This window comes from Motacilla alba, chromosome 2 (assembly GCF_015832195.1).
Source record: "Motacilla alba alba isolate MOTALB_02 chromosome 2, Motacilla_alba_V1.0_pri, whole genome shotgun sequence".
Lineage (NCBI taxonomy): Eukaryota > Metazoa > Chordata > Aves > Passeriformes > Motacillidae > Motacilla > Motacilla alba.
Window position 1 is genome coordinate 5208073 of NC_052017.1, and position 18717 is coordinate 5226789.

General features: G+C 42.0%; 1 protein-coding gene across 6 annotated transcripts in view; it reads left to right on the forward strand.

Annotated features, from left to right (window-relative positions):
• LOC119698372 (sodium channel protein type 5 subunit alpha-like) overlaps positions 1 to 18717 on the forward strand; it is a 215350-nt gene that overhangs the window by 99998 nt on the left and 96635 nt on the right. For 5 of the 6 annotated variants that reach the window (XM_038130203.1, XM_038130206.1, XM_038130207.1 and 2 more), the window contains exons 12-15: positions 94 to 495; positions 9057 to 9189; positions 12736 to 12974; positions 17816 to 17989. In XM_038130203.1, coding sequence (XP_037986131.1) covers positions 94 to 495; positions 9057 to 9189; positions 12736 to 12974; positions 17816 to 17989 — 948 coding nt within the window. The remainder of the gene's footprint in view (positions 1 to 93; positions 496 to 9056; positions 9190 to 12735; positions 12975 to 17815; positions 17990 to 18717) is intronic. The other variant, XM_038130208.1, reaches the window with a different exon arrangement.

Sequence of the window (18717 nt, forward strand, 5' to 3'; positions counted from 1 at the left end):
CTTACTGCTCTCCCCCAGAACTTCCTCGCTCCTGAAAAACGTGTTGCAAAATGTTGTTTCTCTTTCCCCTTTTTCCTTTCTGGGGGTTTCCAGACTCTCCTTGGCATTAGTTATGGTCCCAGTGCAAACTTGGTGAAGCGCAGAACGAGCCACGGAAGCGTTTTCAGTTTCCGACTCCGTGGCAGAGACACTTGCTCCGAGACAGATTTTGCCGATGATGAGATCAGCATCGCTGGGGAAAATGAAAGCCACCGGGGCTCTCTCTTAATTCCAAGATCTGGGAGGCGTCCAAGTGTGCAAAGTCAAGTGAGCCATAGTTCTCACCCTACCACTCCCAACTACACCCAGACGGGCAAAAGGAACAGCTCAGTGGATTGCAATGGTGTGGTTTCCCTGATAGGAGGAGGCACCGGGGCACTCCACCCAGACCCTACTTCTCCTGCAGGGTTACTGCTCCCCCCAGTTATTATGGAAAAGCCTGGGACAGGCGACCTGGTGAGTACTTTATAACTTTTGTATGTGATTCGCGCTCTCGTTTCCTTCTAAATGTTGTTGGAGATTGCTGTAATTTATTTACACCATGTGGAGTCTACGGTGAGAAACCCAGATCCACCATTCCAGGCAGGGTGGGATCACAATGAGTTAATTCACAGAGAAATGTGTGCCTGGTGCCTCATCAGGAAGGTTCATGCCTTCTGGTGAGATTTTCTCTTCAGAGCTGTCAGGAGGCAAATACCTAAATCTTGAGTTTGACAGAGACTTCCTTTTCTTGAAGGGACAGTTTCAAACTTGATTTCTTTTGACTTTCGAATACCTGACATTGTCTGGTGGATAGAAAGTTATGGTTTTTAAATGATTCTGTGAATCTTTCCATCTTGAGACTGTGTTTTCTCTTGCTGGTTGGTCTCTGTTTGCGTCTGACCTCTGGTCTTCTCTTGAGCTGCTTGAGGAGGGCTGTTCTTTCAGTCCAAAGGTAGTTCCCAGAAAGATTTGGCATCCAGTTCAAATAACACCCAGGAAATATGAGCAGATGATCAACAGATTTCAGCCCTCTTGTAGATTGCCAGCATCTTTGTTGCAGAGCAACACCATGAGATGGTGTTTTTGGAAATAGCTGCTCCACAGGCAGAGCAATCTGGACAGGTTGCTAGTTTGAGACAGTGGGAATTTATCTTTTCTGATGTAGATAATCTGCATTGAAGTTCGTCACTCTCAACAGTCTTTAAATTATGGAGGTCACTACTACACTCAGTGTGGGCAGGATTAATTTCATTTTAGGGATCAAAAACAGACCAGAATAATCTCTCTCCTTGGAAGTGCCTTTTTCTGTTCACTTTAACCACAAGTCTTACATTAGGTGAGATAAAGCCCACTCAGGGTAACAAGGTGCCAAAACCAGGTTATGTTGGTGGGGAAAAAAAAAAGCAAATGTGATTATAACATGTATTAGCCAAGGTATCTCCTAAAGAGAAAGGTGAGTGTGATGGATCCCAGCTGTGGTGTCAGATTATCAGTAAATTGAGAAGCAGTTTTTTTCTCTGGAGCCAAGCAGCTTTATTCCTTTCAGGGTTTGGACTGAATTTTTTTCCTCACCTATCTGGGCATTCCCTGTAGTTCTGCAAATAGACTCTCACACCACTCATGAGAGAAGGGGCCAAGCTACATGTGGGAAACTGGTTGGTGTGAGAATTATCTGTTTTGTTGACAGTTTTGAGACTGTTGCTGCTTTTTCGGATGTTCACATCTTCCTTCATTTAGGACTTTGGTAATCCCACTTTTACTCTCTGTGGACGAGGATGACCAGTGTTGAGACAATTCTGTAAACGACAGAAATGCTGTTGATAGGGAAGTTTTACTGGATTTAGCTTTGTTAAAAAAAAAGAAAAAAGAAAAAAGAAAAAAAAAAGTGTGTATTAAAGGAGCTGGGGAAGAAAATTTTTGAGTCTGTTAAAAAAAAAAATTCTGAACCAAAGTTGTATGACCTCAGCAGATGAGTAGAGGATGTCCCCTTTTTCTCTGTAAGGAAAGCAGCTCTGCAGGCTGCTGAGGCTGTCCCAGCTGTCAAAAAAAGCTTAGCAAAGCACAAGAGCACTCAACCCTTCACAGAAAATATCAGTATTTTACAGGAGTGGGTCCTGAGGTGACAGGGAGGCTCTGAGCTCTGCTGGCATTTATTTTCATTTGTCTGCTTCCTGCCTTTTGAATAAATGGATGTTGGAAATGGAATGGCTGGGGTGGGTGAGCTCCCTTGGCTCTTCCCTGGCCATCTAGGAAACAACACCCAGGCACTACAGTAACAGATGCTCGTCCAGTGATGCAATGTGAAGGATGTTGTGTTTTTTGCAAAACAGGTTTGGTATCTAATCTATCCAGAAAATGTGAGCGGGAGTTAAAGGCTAATTGGCGAGGGGCCCATTGCTGTACAGATGTATTCACTGCAGGGATAAGCACTGGGCACAAACGTGCAGCCTCAGCTGTGGCTCAGGCACAAGGAAATAGCAAATCTGACCCCTCAGCATGCTTGGAGATAAATCAGCACTTTTCTTGGCTTTGCATTTGATGATATTCACCTTTTTCATGTTAAAATTTGTAGGTGAATCTGTTCTATGTTAGCAGCTCTGGTTTCTTTTTACAGTCTCTTTATATGTTTGGGAAAGGTAGAAAGAAAGAAAGATGTTGCAGTTACCTCATTAACCTCACTGACCCTTCTGCTGTTATTTATTTTGAGCAAGTGTGAGCCCATGGTAGAAAAGGACCCACCTGGGCTATCTGTTGTGTCTTCCATGAGCAAGAAATGAAGGGCCAGTCCATGAAAATGCATCATTGTAACACGGCTTCAGCCCTGACTTGCAGCTTCCTGAGGTGTAACTGTGGCTTTGCTCAAGCAAATAGAACACCTGGAGCTGTAGATGGAGCTGAAAAAACCCACAATTTACAGCATTAGATTTTTGAGGATGCACTTTTTTAGGTCACTCCGTGATGCTGAGTAGTATCGGATGAGCACAACACACACCCATCAGACTGCTAATAAAGGGGGCAGATCACTGAATTCTGATTTGGGGAAAGCTTGGAGGAGCACTTCTGATTTAAAAGACAATATCATTTAAAAGAACAAACATCAAACTCTGGTTTTGCATTTCCAACCTGTAGACCTTCAGTCACAAATAATGACTTAGCCCGTAGCCGTCACAAATTATTCCAGTGTGGGTCCTCCTCAGGTTTCTCCAGGAGAGCACAAACAGTCACTAACCACTTTTGAGCATTTTAGCCTGATCAGCTTTAGCAACATTCACCCTGAACAGTTTTGCCCAGGCAAATTGGTTGGGTTGGGACGGCAATGAGCAACTTCCATGCTTTTGTGTCATTGCAACTGCTGCCCCGTCCCAGCCAAGGGCCATTTCCCCATGGGAATGCTGCAGGTGGCAGCTGAGCTGACATGAAAACATCTGTGCAGTTCAGCTGCCCTCTCCCAAGAGAGAAGTGGCTGCAGCAGCTTATCCCACTACTCAGGCTGGTGACTCAGAGGAGTGACGTCCTGGCACTTGGCTGCAGAAAAGCATGTAAGATAAAAAATCCAGTTTCAAATGCTCTTCAGATGGCCTTGGCTGCTTGGCACGAATGGATGAGTGGGTTTCCATGAGAAACCAAGTGTGTTTTCACTGTCCATCTCGTCTCCCTAATTCCTAAATCCAGCTGAGGAAAAAGGAAAGATTTTGGGTTATCTCAATGGATGGTGCTAGAGCCCATCAGTCTCATCAGCTGAGGCAGCCTTGATGGCCATCAGGTTTGCTGACCCTGGTCAGCATGGTCCATGCCGAGCAGCCACCTGCCCATGAGCTCCTCTGCATCAAAGTAGTCCTGAAAGTCCCCAGGGGCTTCAGTACCTGAGCAAGAGGAGGACATCCTACCCTCTACAAGGAGCCTGAGCATTTCTGCACACTTTGCAACACCCATGGGTGTCCCCATGCCACAAGAGATTTCCCACAAGGAGTTGTTTTTAGTTAGAAAGAGGCTGGGGAGCTCGTGGGGAGCTGCACAGAGGGTTCTGTGCTGTGAGGGTTCCAGCCAGAAAGCCTGCAGAGGTGGTAGGGAGAGCAAAGTGGTGCAATATGAAAGTGTGGTCTGCAAAAACCCTTCACAAAACCAGGTCAGGATCTGGCAGCTGTCACCTGGAGGGGAAGAGCAACAGGTGGTCAAGTCTGAGGGGTGCAAGGAGAGTGTGCCAGGAAATCCATGGCAAGTCCTTGTCACTCTTCTGGAAATGCAGGGGACTCTGTCAGAGCTGTCCTGTTCTCCCACCAGCTTTCTTCATGTGGTGCAGCTGCTGATTTTATCAAACTTACCCCAGTGTAAATAAGACATAAGCAGGACCTGGTGATTATGCTAGAAATCCTAATTTTTTTTGCCTTGACCTGAAACGGTGAGTTTTGAAAAATGATACATTTTTATGTTCCTGCTGATTGCTGGGTGACATTTTGGCTTTTGCCTTATTTAGAGAAAATCTATATATTATCTAAATAACTTCAGGGCACACAGCCACCTAAAGGTTGTTCTGCACCTTCCTGCAGTATTTATTTGTGGCTTTGCATTGCTCTGTTGTGTCTTGGTGTTTCTTAGTTAAGAGGTTAGACTAACACCTCCCTTCACAAGGTATTGATATGCTTGGGCAGAATTTGATTTAGTTAATGAGCTCCTACCTGGAGCTCAATTTATCCATGGATTCTGATGAGGCTGAGTGAGATCTCACCTGTGGCTGTCAAGAACTTCTAGAGGGTTAAGGAACACAAAAAACACCATCTCTTCTTGCCTCTTAAATCCAACTGGAGCCTTTCGTGTAACAGTCCAGGGAAAATCACAAGATTTTTAATTTAACCTGACTTTGCAATTGTTCCAGAGGTGGGAAGTGGAAGAAAAATGGATGCAGGACTGAAGGAGGGGTGGTTTCCAAGTGGGCACTGGCTGTTAGGTGGTGATCCCCACTGCTTTGCTCTCCCTGGGGCACCTCCTCACCAGAGCTTCCCATCAGTCCAGGAGCAGGGCAGGGCAGCCTGTGACATGGTTTTGGGATGGACAGCGAGGCTGGAGTAACCTAGGGACACCCTCTTGCACACACAGCCTTTCTGGAATTTCTTCTTGGTCACACTTATGCTTTCTTTTCTAAGAAACTTGAAATGCTGAGCATTGCTAGATTGGCAGGAGGGAAAACACCTGGAGAGGGGCCAAGCTGTTTATCAAGGGACTGAAATAAAGATTTAGGAATTTATCTTTAGATGATATTATTTTTTGTGATATTATTTTAAAAAGAAAAAAAAACCAAACAAAAAGACCTTGCTTTTTGTTTCAGCTAAGCATAAAAGGCTTTTGCTGACCACAATGGTTTGAGGTTTTCATGTTCATCCTAAAATCACCCTGAGGTAAAATTTCTCTCTTTCACTTTTTGCTTTGGCACAGGACTGGTGAAAAGGGAAAGTGTTAGCAGTTTCCATGTTCAGAAATAAAGGTCAACAGAACAAGTCATCCAAAAGTCCTCCAATAAGTTATGTGGATAAAAGCTCCCTCTGATGCTGTCACACAGAGTTGTCACCACAGCTCTGTTTCTGCTCATTTCAAACTTTGTTTTTGTACATTCTAAGTGTAAATCGCTCTGGTTTGGTACAAATATTTCAAACTGCTTTAGTTTAAGGTGCATCTCTTTAAATATTCAGGCATCCCCAAAATTAGATGGTTTCTTTTTAATGCTGTGCTGTATTATGGCCACCTCCAATTTCATTATACATTTGTGCTGGTGCCTTTCTGGGTCCATTGCTCATGGTGTGGCTTGCCCACCTTTTTCTGCTTGAAAAATTTTGCAGTGTACAAGTAAAATTAAACCTGTCCTGCTTCCCAAAAATGATCTTTAAAAATGCTGCTATGTTTAAGCCCATCTTCACATAATCCTTTTGACATAGTTCAAAACTGTAGGCAGTGAGAAGAAAATATCTCTTTTATGCATCCTCATTTACATGTAAATTACTGGATAGTATATTTGTCTCTATAGAATTTAGCTAATCCAAAGGAGGAACTTTTCCAGTCAATCAGGGGGCAGCACAAATAATCTTTTCCTGCTGGAGGTTCCTATGTTTAACTCCATTGTGATTTCTCATCTGGATCCTAGGGATACTCCTTGCATAACTGTGGAGACTGCTGTTATTTTATGCTTAATTTCTATAGAAATATAAGTACAATGAGAAACTGTGCTTGTGTGTGTTCTCTCAGAGATCATAATAGCCTTTATGCCACCTGCTTGTCCAGTTCCTGGAATTGTTTCTGTCTCACAGTGCAAAAGCTGCCGGTTCCTTGTGTGACTATTAGGCATCTCTATTCTAAAACAAATAATAATAGTACAAACCCAAACCCACACATAACTATTCTTTACATAGGGTGAAAGCTTATGACCTTCCTTAAGCAGCTTTACTAATTTTAAGCGATTCACCTGGATGGAAACTTTCTTTCCTGGAAAAATTCTTCCTAGTAAGTGACAACGTGGCTACGTGCTGGATTTACTGCTCTGTTGGCAAATCTTTGCCCGGTGGCACTGCCTGCCACACTCTGTGTCCTGGCTCTAGGGATGAACCTCTGCTGTGTGCCTGGTGCCAGGGGGCTGGCAGGGAACAGGGGCTTGGTTCTGTTAAGTAAATTTTAAAAAAATAGGAAGAATGAACCTGTGAATGTTTTTCCTTTGGATTTCTACCACTTTGCACTTGTAAATAAAAGGTGGCTTTCAGGTGAAGGACTCTTGGGAATGAGGCTGTCTGATGACATGTTACTGGTACTTCCTATGTTTTAGGTCAGAAAGGATGGAGTGATATTAGAGTTTAAACAGACTGAAATAATCCACAGAGATTTGAAATTTCAGGTTTTCTTATGGTTCGTTTTACAAAGGCAAACTTGTGGTTTGGCGTTTTTTTCCTCTTTTTCTTTTCTTTTCTTTTCTTTTCTTTTTTTTGGTTTAAATTTATTCTATTTAAAAAATTGTCTCCCTCCTGTTTTCTTTCGTCCTGTCTAGCTATTTCTTTTTGGTACCATGTATTTGTTATGTATTCCAAACTGCTGTGAATGATTATGCAATTTTGTAGATGCTTTCTTCATTAATAAAACATTTGTTGTTTCATTGGTTTTTATTGGATGTTTTTGAGGTGAAGGAAATCAAGCAAACTAATGCATCTGAAACACCATTCCTGGTATTCCCTGGCTCCTAAGCCAAGGAGAGAGTGTTTTCTTGTTGTGCACGATTCTCTTTGAAGAATTTCTGATTATAACTTTCCTTCTGAGATTACTTAGTCAGTAACTCAATGGGCAATGAGCAGATTCAGTTGAGTTTTTCTTTAAAAGGACATTTTAGGAGGGAAATAAAGGCCATTTTGAAGCATTACTGCTTTTCTTGCCCAGCTAATGTTTTAAGTGCTTGCTTTCAAAGTCCTTACTCTGGCCTTGCAGTGATTGGTGTTTTTAACTGCAGTGCTTGAAGTGGCCGGGGACCAGCATCCTGGTTATAATTTTCATGGTCAACCAGTGGCCAAACATCTTTGCCCTTTGCTGGGGATATCTCCTGCCCTGAAGAGGTCACAGTCCAGAAAGACAGCTTGTAGAGCTTCAGCACCTTCATTTCCTGCTTTTCTTGTGGAATTGCCTTTCTTGAAGAGCATTTTTGGTAGAGAAATGCTGAAGAGGAGGGATCCTGGGTCCCCGGGCACAAACAGCAGAGCTGTGGAGCTGCTGCTTTTGGCACACCTCAGTTGGCATTCCAGGTGCTGATCAGGGGGTCAGGGCCATTGCAGACCCAAGTGATGAGAAGATCCAGAAGACTGAATTTAATTCCTGTAGCTCATTTGTCTATGGAGAAACTAAAGCAGCTACTCTGATATCTGAATCAACCAGAGGTTCTCATCTTTGTAGGGATTTCTTCTCATTTCCTGCTTCCTTGAGCTATAACACAAGAGCCATCTGGATCCATCCATCTACACCTGTCTTGTTATACAGTGTTTCTGGCCTCACAGCCTGGATGCTCGAGGACCAGGGCAGGGGCTGTTAAACATTTATTTCGGGAAACTGAGGGTCTCAACCAGGAGGTCTTTGACAGAGAATGTTGTTAAACCTGGCTTTCCCAGATTCTTGCACCTCAACCACTTTTCTTTCCACCTGTGTGGGATCTGGAGGAGTAAACTGAGAGGGATTTGTTCTCTATATGAAGTGGGAGCTTGTAATAATAAAAGCCTTAACATCTTGCTCCTGTGAGCTGACAGTATAAAGTGTTTCATGCAGTGTGTGTCTTCAGCCATACTGTATTTCTGTCTGACTTCAGAAACCCAAGCCTACAAAAAGAATAAAACTAATTTAAAATGAGACATTAAACAAAGACAGTTTGGGAGTTCTGTTTTTCTGGTATTTGATTTCTTAGGGATTTTTTTTCATTCTTTTCCTTGAGAAATATGAGAACAAGGGTTAGGTTATTTATTTTTTCCTGAGAAAAAGAAGCTGAGTCTCTCCCCTAATTATGGAGCTTCAGAATCCATAACACCAAAGATCACCACAATGACAATATGTTCCTGAGATTTGGCAGTGTTTCAGAACAAGGAAAAACATGTGTTGGGGAGTCAGTTTGCTTGGTATGATATCAGAGGTCTGCCATGGAGCTGTTGCCCACGCCCTTCTCCTTTTCGAGCTGTATAATTAAATACTTAACACATTTCAGAAAGAATGGATTAATTAATGTAATTAAGCAGACGTTCTTTCACAAGCAAAGAGCATGAGAAAGCAGCACTGCTATTCCTCTGGCATTGTAAGCCTTCCTTTATTTTCATCCACAGTTTACATAAAGGTGAAGGGCAGAACAAATTTTCCAAAAGTGCTCAAAGTGCCATTTTCAAAAGCTGTGCCCCACCAGCATGCCTTTAACTCAGAAGTCAGTGAGCTTTAGACTCTTCAGATGACAAAATTAATGCTTAGGCAGTTTTGAAATTTCTACCCAGTATCTGCCTTGGTTTCACTGTGCTGATCCAGTGTGTTCCTTTAAACAGACCTCCCCCTCGGACGAGGCAAGCAAGAAACAGCTTTTAATGCCCCACCGGCCCTCCGTGGACCACTCAGATGAGCCCTTTCAGAGGCAGAGGGCAGTGAGTGCTGTCAGCATCATCACCAGTGCCCTGGAAGGTAAGAGACCTCCTCAATTTCCCAGCTCAAAACCACATCCATGTTAAAAGGCAGGAAAAAAAAAAACAACATAAAATACCCTGATATAGTTTTGAAAGAAGGCACTAAGAGTAGTTATTGCAACCCCTATAAAAGAGGCAGCACAGTCCTTATCTTACCCATGGACTTGTAAAAATCCAGAGAAAATGCCATGTAATCAGAATTGGAGCTGTAAGATTTAAGATTCTGAGCTGTCGTGGTGTTAGATGCACACAGGGCTCGCTGGAGTGCAGGGTAGCAGAGCACCAGGCTGGTTTTGGGTGACTGACTGTACGTGTGCTGGTGTCTCATCTCTCTGGGGCTGATGGAAAGCCTGGCATGTGCAGAACCTCCAAACTGCGGGGGAGGAAAGCCTCAAAGTCTCTAAGTCTCTCACAACAGGGACACTGCAGTGTGGTGTGTGTTTGAGTCCCACCACGAAATCTGAGGGTGCTTGAAGGACGCTTTAACCACACAAATATTTCTCAACCAATTCTTCCACTGCTCTTCTCATGAGCTGCAGGAGGATTTTCCTCCTCTGGGTTTCCACAGGCAGGAACTTTGCATTTTCCTCTTGCAGTTTGATTGACAGCGAGCCAACTCAGAGCAAGACCCCCGCATTCCCAATCTTTTGACTTGTAGAATGAAAGGGCTTCCTACACTTTCTCGTGTCTCCTACGCAAACAGGGATGAGAGAGGAGGTAGCCCCTAAGAGCACAGGAAATGTCGGTCCAAGAGGACAGTAGCAAGGGAAATTGTGGGTTCTCCTGCAGCCTAGTGTGACTGATGGACAGGACCTTACAGACAGGACCTGGACATTGCCCAGTGTGAAACCACAAAGCCCTTCCTCTTCCTCAGTTTCTTACCCTCCCCATGGTTATATTCAGCAGTATTGTGGCCAGAAGATATATTTGTGTTTGAATGAATAAAGAGCTGTGTTCTTAATAGGGAAATAATTGCTTTGGTGTGTTCCAGTGTTTAATGTACTCTGCAAAGGTTTTATTTGTTTTCTGTAGGGTTTTTAGCAATTAGCTTTGTGACTGATTTGCTCTCTTGTAATGTGTTAAGAATGCCTAAAAGGTCTGGACTTCTGGAATTCTTGCTTATTTAATGATATTTTTTATTCCTTTATACCACAGAGATAGGGACCATCCAGGCTAGGATAACTCAGAGGACATGGCACTCAGGAATGTGGTTTAGTGGTGAACTTGGCAGTCAAGGCATAACAGCTGGAATCAGTGACCTTAAATGTCTTTTCCAGTCTGAATGATTCTATGATTCTGTGTAGAAGAAATCCTTATCAAAGGTTTCCTAACTCCCAGACATTGATTAGTCATTGAAATTGAATACTTGTTGACGAGGAACATCAGATCAGAAAAAAATATATCACAGGGTTTAATCCTATTCATGGTTCTAAGATTTGTGCCAAACTTTTAAACAGCCTGATCAGAAATCCCTTCCCCTTTACTTATTTGATTTCTACTCTTAGCTCTTGGGCAGTCAAGAACTGTCTGTTTTTTCCAGACATTACAAAGCCTTGCAGACAAGAAAGCCCCTATTTCTTTTTAAATTTAAAAATAAGACGAAAATCGTCACAATGCTGGTTGTATTTTTCTGATAAATTTCTAACAGTAGCTGAAAAAACAGAGGCTAATTTTACTTTTTCTTTTGCAGTTATTAGAAAAAAAATTAAATATCTTGTGTTTTCCAAATATCATATTTACTGAGAAAGGATGTGGATTATTAATTGATTTAAACCATTTCAATGCCACATCACTGCCAAAAGACGACAGTCCTACCCTTCTCCTTCCCTTGCTGTGTTCCTGCATTTTGTGTGATTGGTTTTCAGTTGGATCAACAAAGCAGAACCAGCTCACTCAGAAGGTCCAGGAGCACAAAAGCTGGCAAAAGGAGAGAGAAATAACATATGGCTGAGGCTGAAGAGGGTGAAACCAAACCTTTTTGCAGCAACCTGGACTTAAAGGAGCTTATGTTGTGAAGAATAAGGATATAGATCCATGGGTTCTAGATTTACCTGGAAAATTAGATCCTTAAGGAATTGACTGCTCTAAACCCTTTTTTGCTTTCAGAGGCGAGTTTAAAAAAAAAATTGCATTGAAATCCATGGTTCCAAATAATTTTACCTGCAAACCCTCTCTTTGGAGGCTGGAAAGAGTAATTTCTTGGGAGGAATTTGATTTCCCAAAGATCTCAGAGCAGTGTAGATGTGTGTACAAAACCTGTGCAAGTAGGACACCATATGGTATTTTGAAAGTTTGATGGAAGACACCTAATACCACAGCTCATTTGTCCTTTGAAGAAAAGTGGATAAAGAATCAGAGAATCTGAGGAAAAATCCTCCAAGATCAGCAAGTCCAGCCTTTGACTGAATCCCCCCATGCCACCAAGCCATATTGCAAAGTGCCACGTCCACTCAGTTTTTGAACACTTCCAGGGATGGGGACTCCATCTGTGCTGAACCACTCTTTCAGTGAAGAGATTTTTTTTTCCCAGTATCCAATCTGAAGCTCCCCTGGCACAGCTTGGGGCCATATCCCCTTGTCCCAAATGCATCCTGCCTTGGGAGAGGAGGCTGTTTATGAACTGATTGAAATAACAGCCTTGGCTGAAGTTTTCCTGTTATCAGTGCAGCTTCTAATTATATAGACTAAAACCATAATACAGCATTCCATGCCCATAAAGGAATCAGGAAAGGAAGGCATTAAGCAATTCTGCTGATCACTGTCATTTAGCCATTGACTGTCTTCTTTGACTTTTCTTTTTTTCACCATTTAACACAAATTATACTTAGGAAGCTATTTCCATTCTTTTGTGCATAGGTGAAATGAGCATGTAAAAGTGGTATTAGGGGCAATATTTTAAGAGCACCTTTAGAAAGCACCTTTTTAGTAGCATTTTGAAACTGGCTTATGTGCTCCCTGATTTTGTCTGTGGGCCTTTCAAAAAATCAGATATTTAATGCTTTTTTGGATTGCACATCAAGGACAGAAACTCTGTTGACAACCAGTGATACTCTGGTCCTCAAGTACTTAAATCAGCTCTAAATATTGGATTTAAGCTCTTTCATCTCTTATCTGCTTTAAAAGGTATTACTTAAGATCTTTTGAGAATGTGACCAGGGAATGAAAAATAGATATTCCAATCTAAGTTAAATGAAGATAGTGTATTCTTATCCATTTCAAATTGGCAAAATGGAAAATAGAGTAAGAATCCAAGCCTATATATAATACTAGGCTTCACATATTTAGTGTGATTCTCACTTTTTGCCTGTGACACTTTTAAAAGGTTTTTACTTTCAGAACAGGTCACTGTCTGCTAAGTGCAGGTCAACTGGCTAAAACCCCAAAGTGTGTAATTTGCCAGCCTGTTAGGACAGGAATATTTTTATCTTGGAAAAAAAGTTTGGGGTAATTTGTGGGCCTTCCTCTGTGTAATGAGTAATTTTAAGTGTTCTCGTGTCGTATAACTCAGTGTGAATTGACTGTGACTTTGCTGCTTGTGACTTAGAGCTTGAGGAATCACACCAGAAATGTCCTCCCTGCTGGAACCACTTTGCTGTTAAATTCCTCATTTGGGATTGCTGCCCACTTTGGCTTTTAATCAAGAAATTTGTCAAGTTTGTGGTAATGGACCCGTTCACCGACCTCACCATCACCCTGTGCATTGTGCTGAACACGCTCTTCATGGCCCTGGAGCATTACAAGATGACCAAGGAGTTTGAGCACATGCTGTACATAGGCAATTTGGTAAGTCAGCCTGAACTTGAAGCGCCAGCTGAGGGGTGAATTTCCTGCTTTTTTAAAGTTTTGGCCATGAGAACTGCCAGCATTGCTTTGCTTTTGTCAAGCAAGTGCTCGCAGCCACCTCCTTCTGAAAAGAACTGAATGAAGAACAAATGTCTATTTTTATCAAGCTCACCTATTCTGATGTTATTAGTAACCATTAAAGCCATGGTTTTGGGCTGTTCCTGATAGGTATCTGTTTAAGGAAATGAGATAAGAGAAAGGTTAATGAGCTTTATTCGGGTTTTCTGGTAAAGCACCCATAAGGCAGCAGTTCTTGGTGACTAATAGTGACTTTTGTGTTAAAACAGAAACTTGCAGAAAAAGAGCAAGGCAAGATCTTGGAGGGAAATGGGGTTGTGTTTAATCATGGGTTAATATCTATGCTGGAAGGTGCCTGTTGGGCATCTTCTGCATGTGCTGGGTCCTATGAAAACCCCAGGGCAGAGGGGACAGGGAGAAAAGCACAGCCAATGCTGTGAGGTGAAACTTAATGTGCAAACCAGAGCAGGTGGGTGTAGAGATGCAAAGCAAGCAGAGACCACACTTGTCCAAAGAAAAGCAGAAGGACAGTCCACAGTCAAGCAGCAGGGACAGCAGAAAAGACTTACCAAGGGCAATGTGATACAATTTATGGCCCAGGGGGGCCACTAAAATTCTGCAGTTACAACAAAACGGAATCTTTTTCTTTCATCATCTCTCCCCGAGTTATGTTTAGAAGTTGCCATGTGTTACTGCTTTCAAACTTAATGTTTATAGTCCTTTTAATTGTAGAAGAGTCTGAATTAGAAAAGGCACAGGCCACCTAGCTATGGCATGGTGGGGCTGCCCCTAAAATGTAGTGGTAGCAGCAGAGATATCCTATAGGAACAAAAGTGATCTGGAGACTCTTGAAGGTGGATGCTGCTAAGTTTGCATTTGAGGAGCTCACAGCAGAGGTTAAAAAGCCCTTTATTTCTGTAAAAACAAAGGCTGCAGTATCTCAAAGCTGGATTAATGTCACCTAAGTTTAGGTATTTACAGTGTAGGAGTCTGCCTGTTGTCTTTGTCTCCTTTTAAAGTCGGTGGAAAGTAATGGACAGTTTCAAGCCCCATTAATGAGATGTTGTGGTGCCATTTGCTTTTGGATAAGGAGAACAGTGGCCTGCAGGGCTGTGGCTGTAGTAGCCATTGACCACTGTGGGAGCACACAGAGACCCTGCAGGTGGGAGTCCTGCCTTTAGTGAGAAGCTTCTCATTCTGGCAAATTTGGGTAGGTAGTAGCAAAACCAGGCATTTTGTATCAGTCCTAGAATATGAGATATAACATACAGATTTTTTTTTTCTTTACCCTGGCCCTTGTTATTTCTAGCTCTGGGCTTCCATGGGCAGGTTGAGGTTATTCCCGTAGGCTGTGGGACCTGTCTCCAGCTTCTCAACTGGTGTGTCTTGGCAAATCTCCCTTTGTTGTTGTGCTAAGCAGAAATCTCTTTGGGTCTCTCTTGCTCCAAAGCCATGATCTTTCCCTCTGAAGAAAGCAGTAGATAAGGATAGCTTGGAAATCATCTTACAGGACTGTCCCCAGCTTCACTTTGCAGCCAACATTCCTTCTTGTTGCTCAACAATTTGTGACCTTCTAAGATGACTTGAAAAAATTCCTTTGCATCCATCAAAGCAGGTGGCAAAGCCTCCACTTCCCTCTCTGGCACTTGGGATAGTCTAGGTGTCTGCTCCTCACTCTGCTTCTGGCAGATCAGCTTCCCCCTCTGCAGACCACAGGCAGTGAAACTTTAGCCCTTGGCTTCCCTCCTGCCAACACAGCTCCTGTAGACCTGCCAGGGCTGAGCAGGGCTGTGCCAGGTGCCATCAAGAAATTAGACAATCGGTAGAGACAGGAATTTTGCAAACAGGGATGTTTTGCAAAGAGACACCTTTTTCTTTCTTTTTTTTGGTTTTTTCCTTTTCCAGGGAGAGAAATTTCACAAAGCAAATTTTGCAAAATTTTGCCAAAAAAAGAGAGAAGAAAAATCTCCCTGTGAGTTTCTTAGCACTGCCTAGAGCTATTTCTCTTCCTTGTGCTAAAGTGTAAACTAAGCAAAACAGCCTGCCTGCCTGCATTTTTTGTAGCAGGCTGATGGCTTGGGGCTTCCCTTCTGAGCTTGGGTCCGTGAAAGCCCAGCCTGTCTCAGCTCACCCTCACCAGCTTTACTAAACCCCTGCATAACTGGATTAATTGTGAGCAGAGCAGGTCAGAGAAAGGTAACTCCATTTCGTGGAAGATTTTGCAAAGTCATTTGTAATGAAAATTGACATTTTTTGCAATTCCCTGTGAAAGGGAAGGGAGTCCCAGCTCCAGGGCAGGCTGCCAGGTGACTGCATCCCCTGAGCTGCAGACTGGCAGCCCCCCCTCTGCCCCCACACTGGCTGGCTGGCTGTCTTCCCGTTACATCTAACCCTCTTTGAGTGATTATGCTGGCATTAAACAGGGGAAATATTAAACAGGGCAGGTCTTTGGCTTTTTTTTTTTTGGCTTTTTTTTTTTTACTCTGAGCGAATGTTTCTGAGAGAAATGAAAGAATGAAAATGGAATATGGATTTTCTTTCTCTGGATCTGCCAGTCATTGGGGCTCTCCTGCTGTGATTGTCCATCTACTTCATTCAGCATCTGCTACTTTCAGGCCCCTTTAGTTCATCCCTTACAGGAATGAACATTTTCAAATGTGATCAGAAGGCCAGCCGAGCACGTGTACAGAGTTCATCTGCCCACGCAGTGCCACCACTTAAAAAATGAGTGGAGAGAGCAAGACTCCCTCCATTTCTGTTTTCCTTTAGAAGCTGAGGTACCATTATGCAACATTAAAGCCTAAATGGCTGAAACGACAGATAAAAGGGTTTTTCTTTTGGTTTTTTTTTAAGACAAAGTGCTCCACATCAGCAATGTCATATTTAGCACCAGTGGGATGTTATCTACTTGTTTTCTTTCCAGCCTTTATCACAAGAAACGCCCAGCCCCTTGTGCAGGTGCAGTGGAGCAGGTGCTGTGTGGAATTTGTGGCTGGTACATACACACACAGCTCCTGATGCCTTCAGGAAGGCTCAGACATTTTGCTGCCTTGCTGTGACATTTCCTTCTCAAGAAGGCTATTGATTAAAATGATTCAGGCAAAGAAAGTGATCCTCCTGAGTCATTTTCTCAGCAGGAGGGTTGCATAATGTGTGCAGCGTGGTCTCGTAGTTTTTTTAAGGCAGGCCCCTGGATAGAATTTCACAGACATCCAGTCTTGTCTTGCTCTCTGTCCCAGGAAAAATTTGAGCATTATGGTGGGAATGTTTGGTATCTCTAACCCCTGTGACTCAGAAGTTCTTTGCTAATTAGAAATATGAGACAGGTTGTTTGTTGTGTTCTTGCTATGAGGTGGTGATGGGAAGTTGCTCCGTCCCAAGGTATTGCTGCAATCCAAGATATCACTTTCCTGAGGGGAAACAGAAGCTATTTTCCATAAGGAATTGTGTAAAATGGCCACGTGGAACAATTAATTCTTGAAGCATTTCAGAGCAAAGCCAAGCACCCCTCAAATTCAGGCTATGATAATTTATTTTTATTCTTTAATATCATAATTGTATGATTTTACTCTTTGCCTTTCCTGTCTTAGTGGGTGTATCATCTCTGTTGCTCAGAGTAGATCAGTTTTGCTGGGCTAATGTTGCAAATACTCAATCTCTTGGAAGGAAAACATTTCTCCTTGACTGTATATTAGTGATACACGACCTCTGGATTTCCCTCCCCCACTCCCATTTTTACCAACAAAGTGCCTTAATGTTGATTGTTTCACAGAAAACCATGTATTTTTAATTTTACAGATATCCATTTCTGCAAATGTATCCATTTCTATTTCAGAAATTCCTGAATTTTCCAGAAACACAAAGCTCTGGGCAGCTTGTACAAGGATGTGGCATTAAAATAAAACAGTATATGACAAACTTGGTGCCCACATTTTGTCATTTTAAGTTGATTGTAGCATTGCACTATGCATTTAAAACATTACTTAAGCAGGACATGCAAAAGTACAAAATCTGATTCTCTGGGATACTTTACAGGAATCTATTAAAAGTGAATTTGCTGTCAGCAGCCTTCCTTTCCCTGCTCCCTCTGCCTCATAGGTAATATTTATATGTTGTTTTAAAGAAAAATGTTCCAATTAGAAGCTCCAACATATGACATTTGAACTGGGTCATAAATAACCAATGTGCTCCCAAGATGCAATGAGAAGAAAATTGGTGTGACTATTTGTAAAAATAAATTTAAAAAAAAACCCACCAAGGCTCAAATTAGGGTTTCTAATAGTCTTTGCTGCCAGCAATAACCTCAGAATAACTGGAGGCGTGCATTGCCCTTCTATTGATAATAAGAACAAAATAAAAAGGGATAATACACCAGATACACTGCAAGCCAAATAGCCCTTAACACTCTCCATTCACTTAGCTTTCTCCACTGAAATATATAGATTTAACCTTTATAAAAGATGCCTTTACACCTTTTTTTTCCTTTTTTTTTTTTTACCACTGTGATTATTGAGATGATGGAAGGAGACAGAAATGTATGTTCCAATCCAGATCCTGAAGTCAGATGTCATTATAAGTTTAGCATCAGGTATTATTGTGAAAAGACTAGACAAAATTGTAATAGAGATTAAGAGTCAGCCACAAAAGAAGCAAGTATTTGAATGTGTGTGACTTTCTGCTGGGTTCGCCTCTGTGAGTGGAAACTCCACAAACAAGGAGTTGTGCTTAAAAGGTTGGTTTGACTTCATATTTTCTTTCTGCAGGTCTTCACTGGGATTTTTACAGCAGAAATGATCTTCAAAGTAATTGCCCTTGACCCCTACTACTATTTCCAACAGGGCTGGAATATTTTTGACAGCATAATTGTTATTCTAAGCCTGATGGAACTGGGTTTGTCCAGCATGGGAAACCTGTCTGTTTTACGCTCCTTTCGACTGGTAATGGTCTTATTCTGTTCTTAACCATCTTTTTTTTTTTTAATTACATATAAACTCTGACATGAATGCAACGTATTTTCTTAAAAATGCATCTGCCTATAATTGCTGCAAGCTGGTGAGCAGTATGTGACACTAATTACTGTGGGATAAATGGAATTGTTCCAGATTTACATCAGGATAAATGAGAACATAATTTGATTCCTTCTAGCTGTGCCAGGTACTTGTAGCACACTTAAAATATTTGAATTCCAATTTGTAATAAAGATCTGCCATTTTATACCTGTACACCTGTTAGCACAGACAGTAGAAAATTGATAGCCCAAGAAATGCAAGAGCTGATAACTTGTTGTTTTAGGAGCTGTTATTCCTAAATTATGTTATAAACATGCCACTGTTCTTTTAGATGTTGTCAAAAGAAAATGTCTTTGAATTATTCAGAGAGAGATTTTTGGTTTTTTTTTTTCTAGAACTGATCAGCATAACATAGCATCTGTCTTTCACAGGAACTCCTTAGCTGTCAGCTCCTTTGTTAAGCAGGGGACAGTGGTGTTCTATTAATGAGAGACTGGCAACATTCTGGAACAAAAAAGTACTTTCCTTGCCAGCTTGACATTTGTGTTGCACTTCATGTACCAGGATGTCCATGCTAATTATTTTGGCCATGATATGGCTTCAAAATTTTTAAGATCAGGAAAATAAGCCCTTGTGGCTACATTTACCAGAAGAAA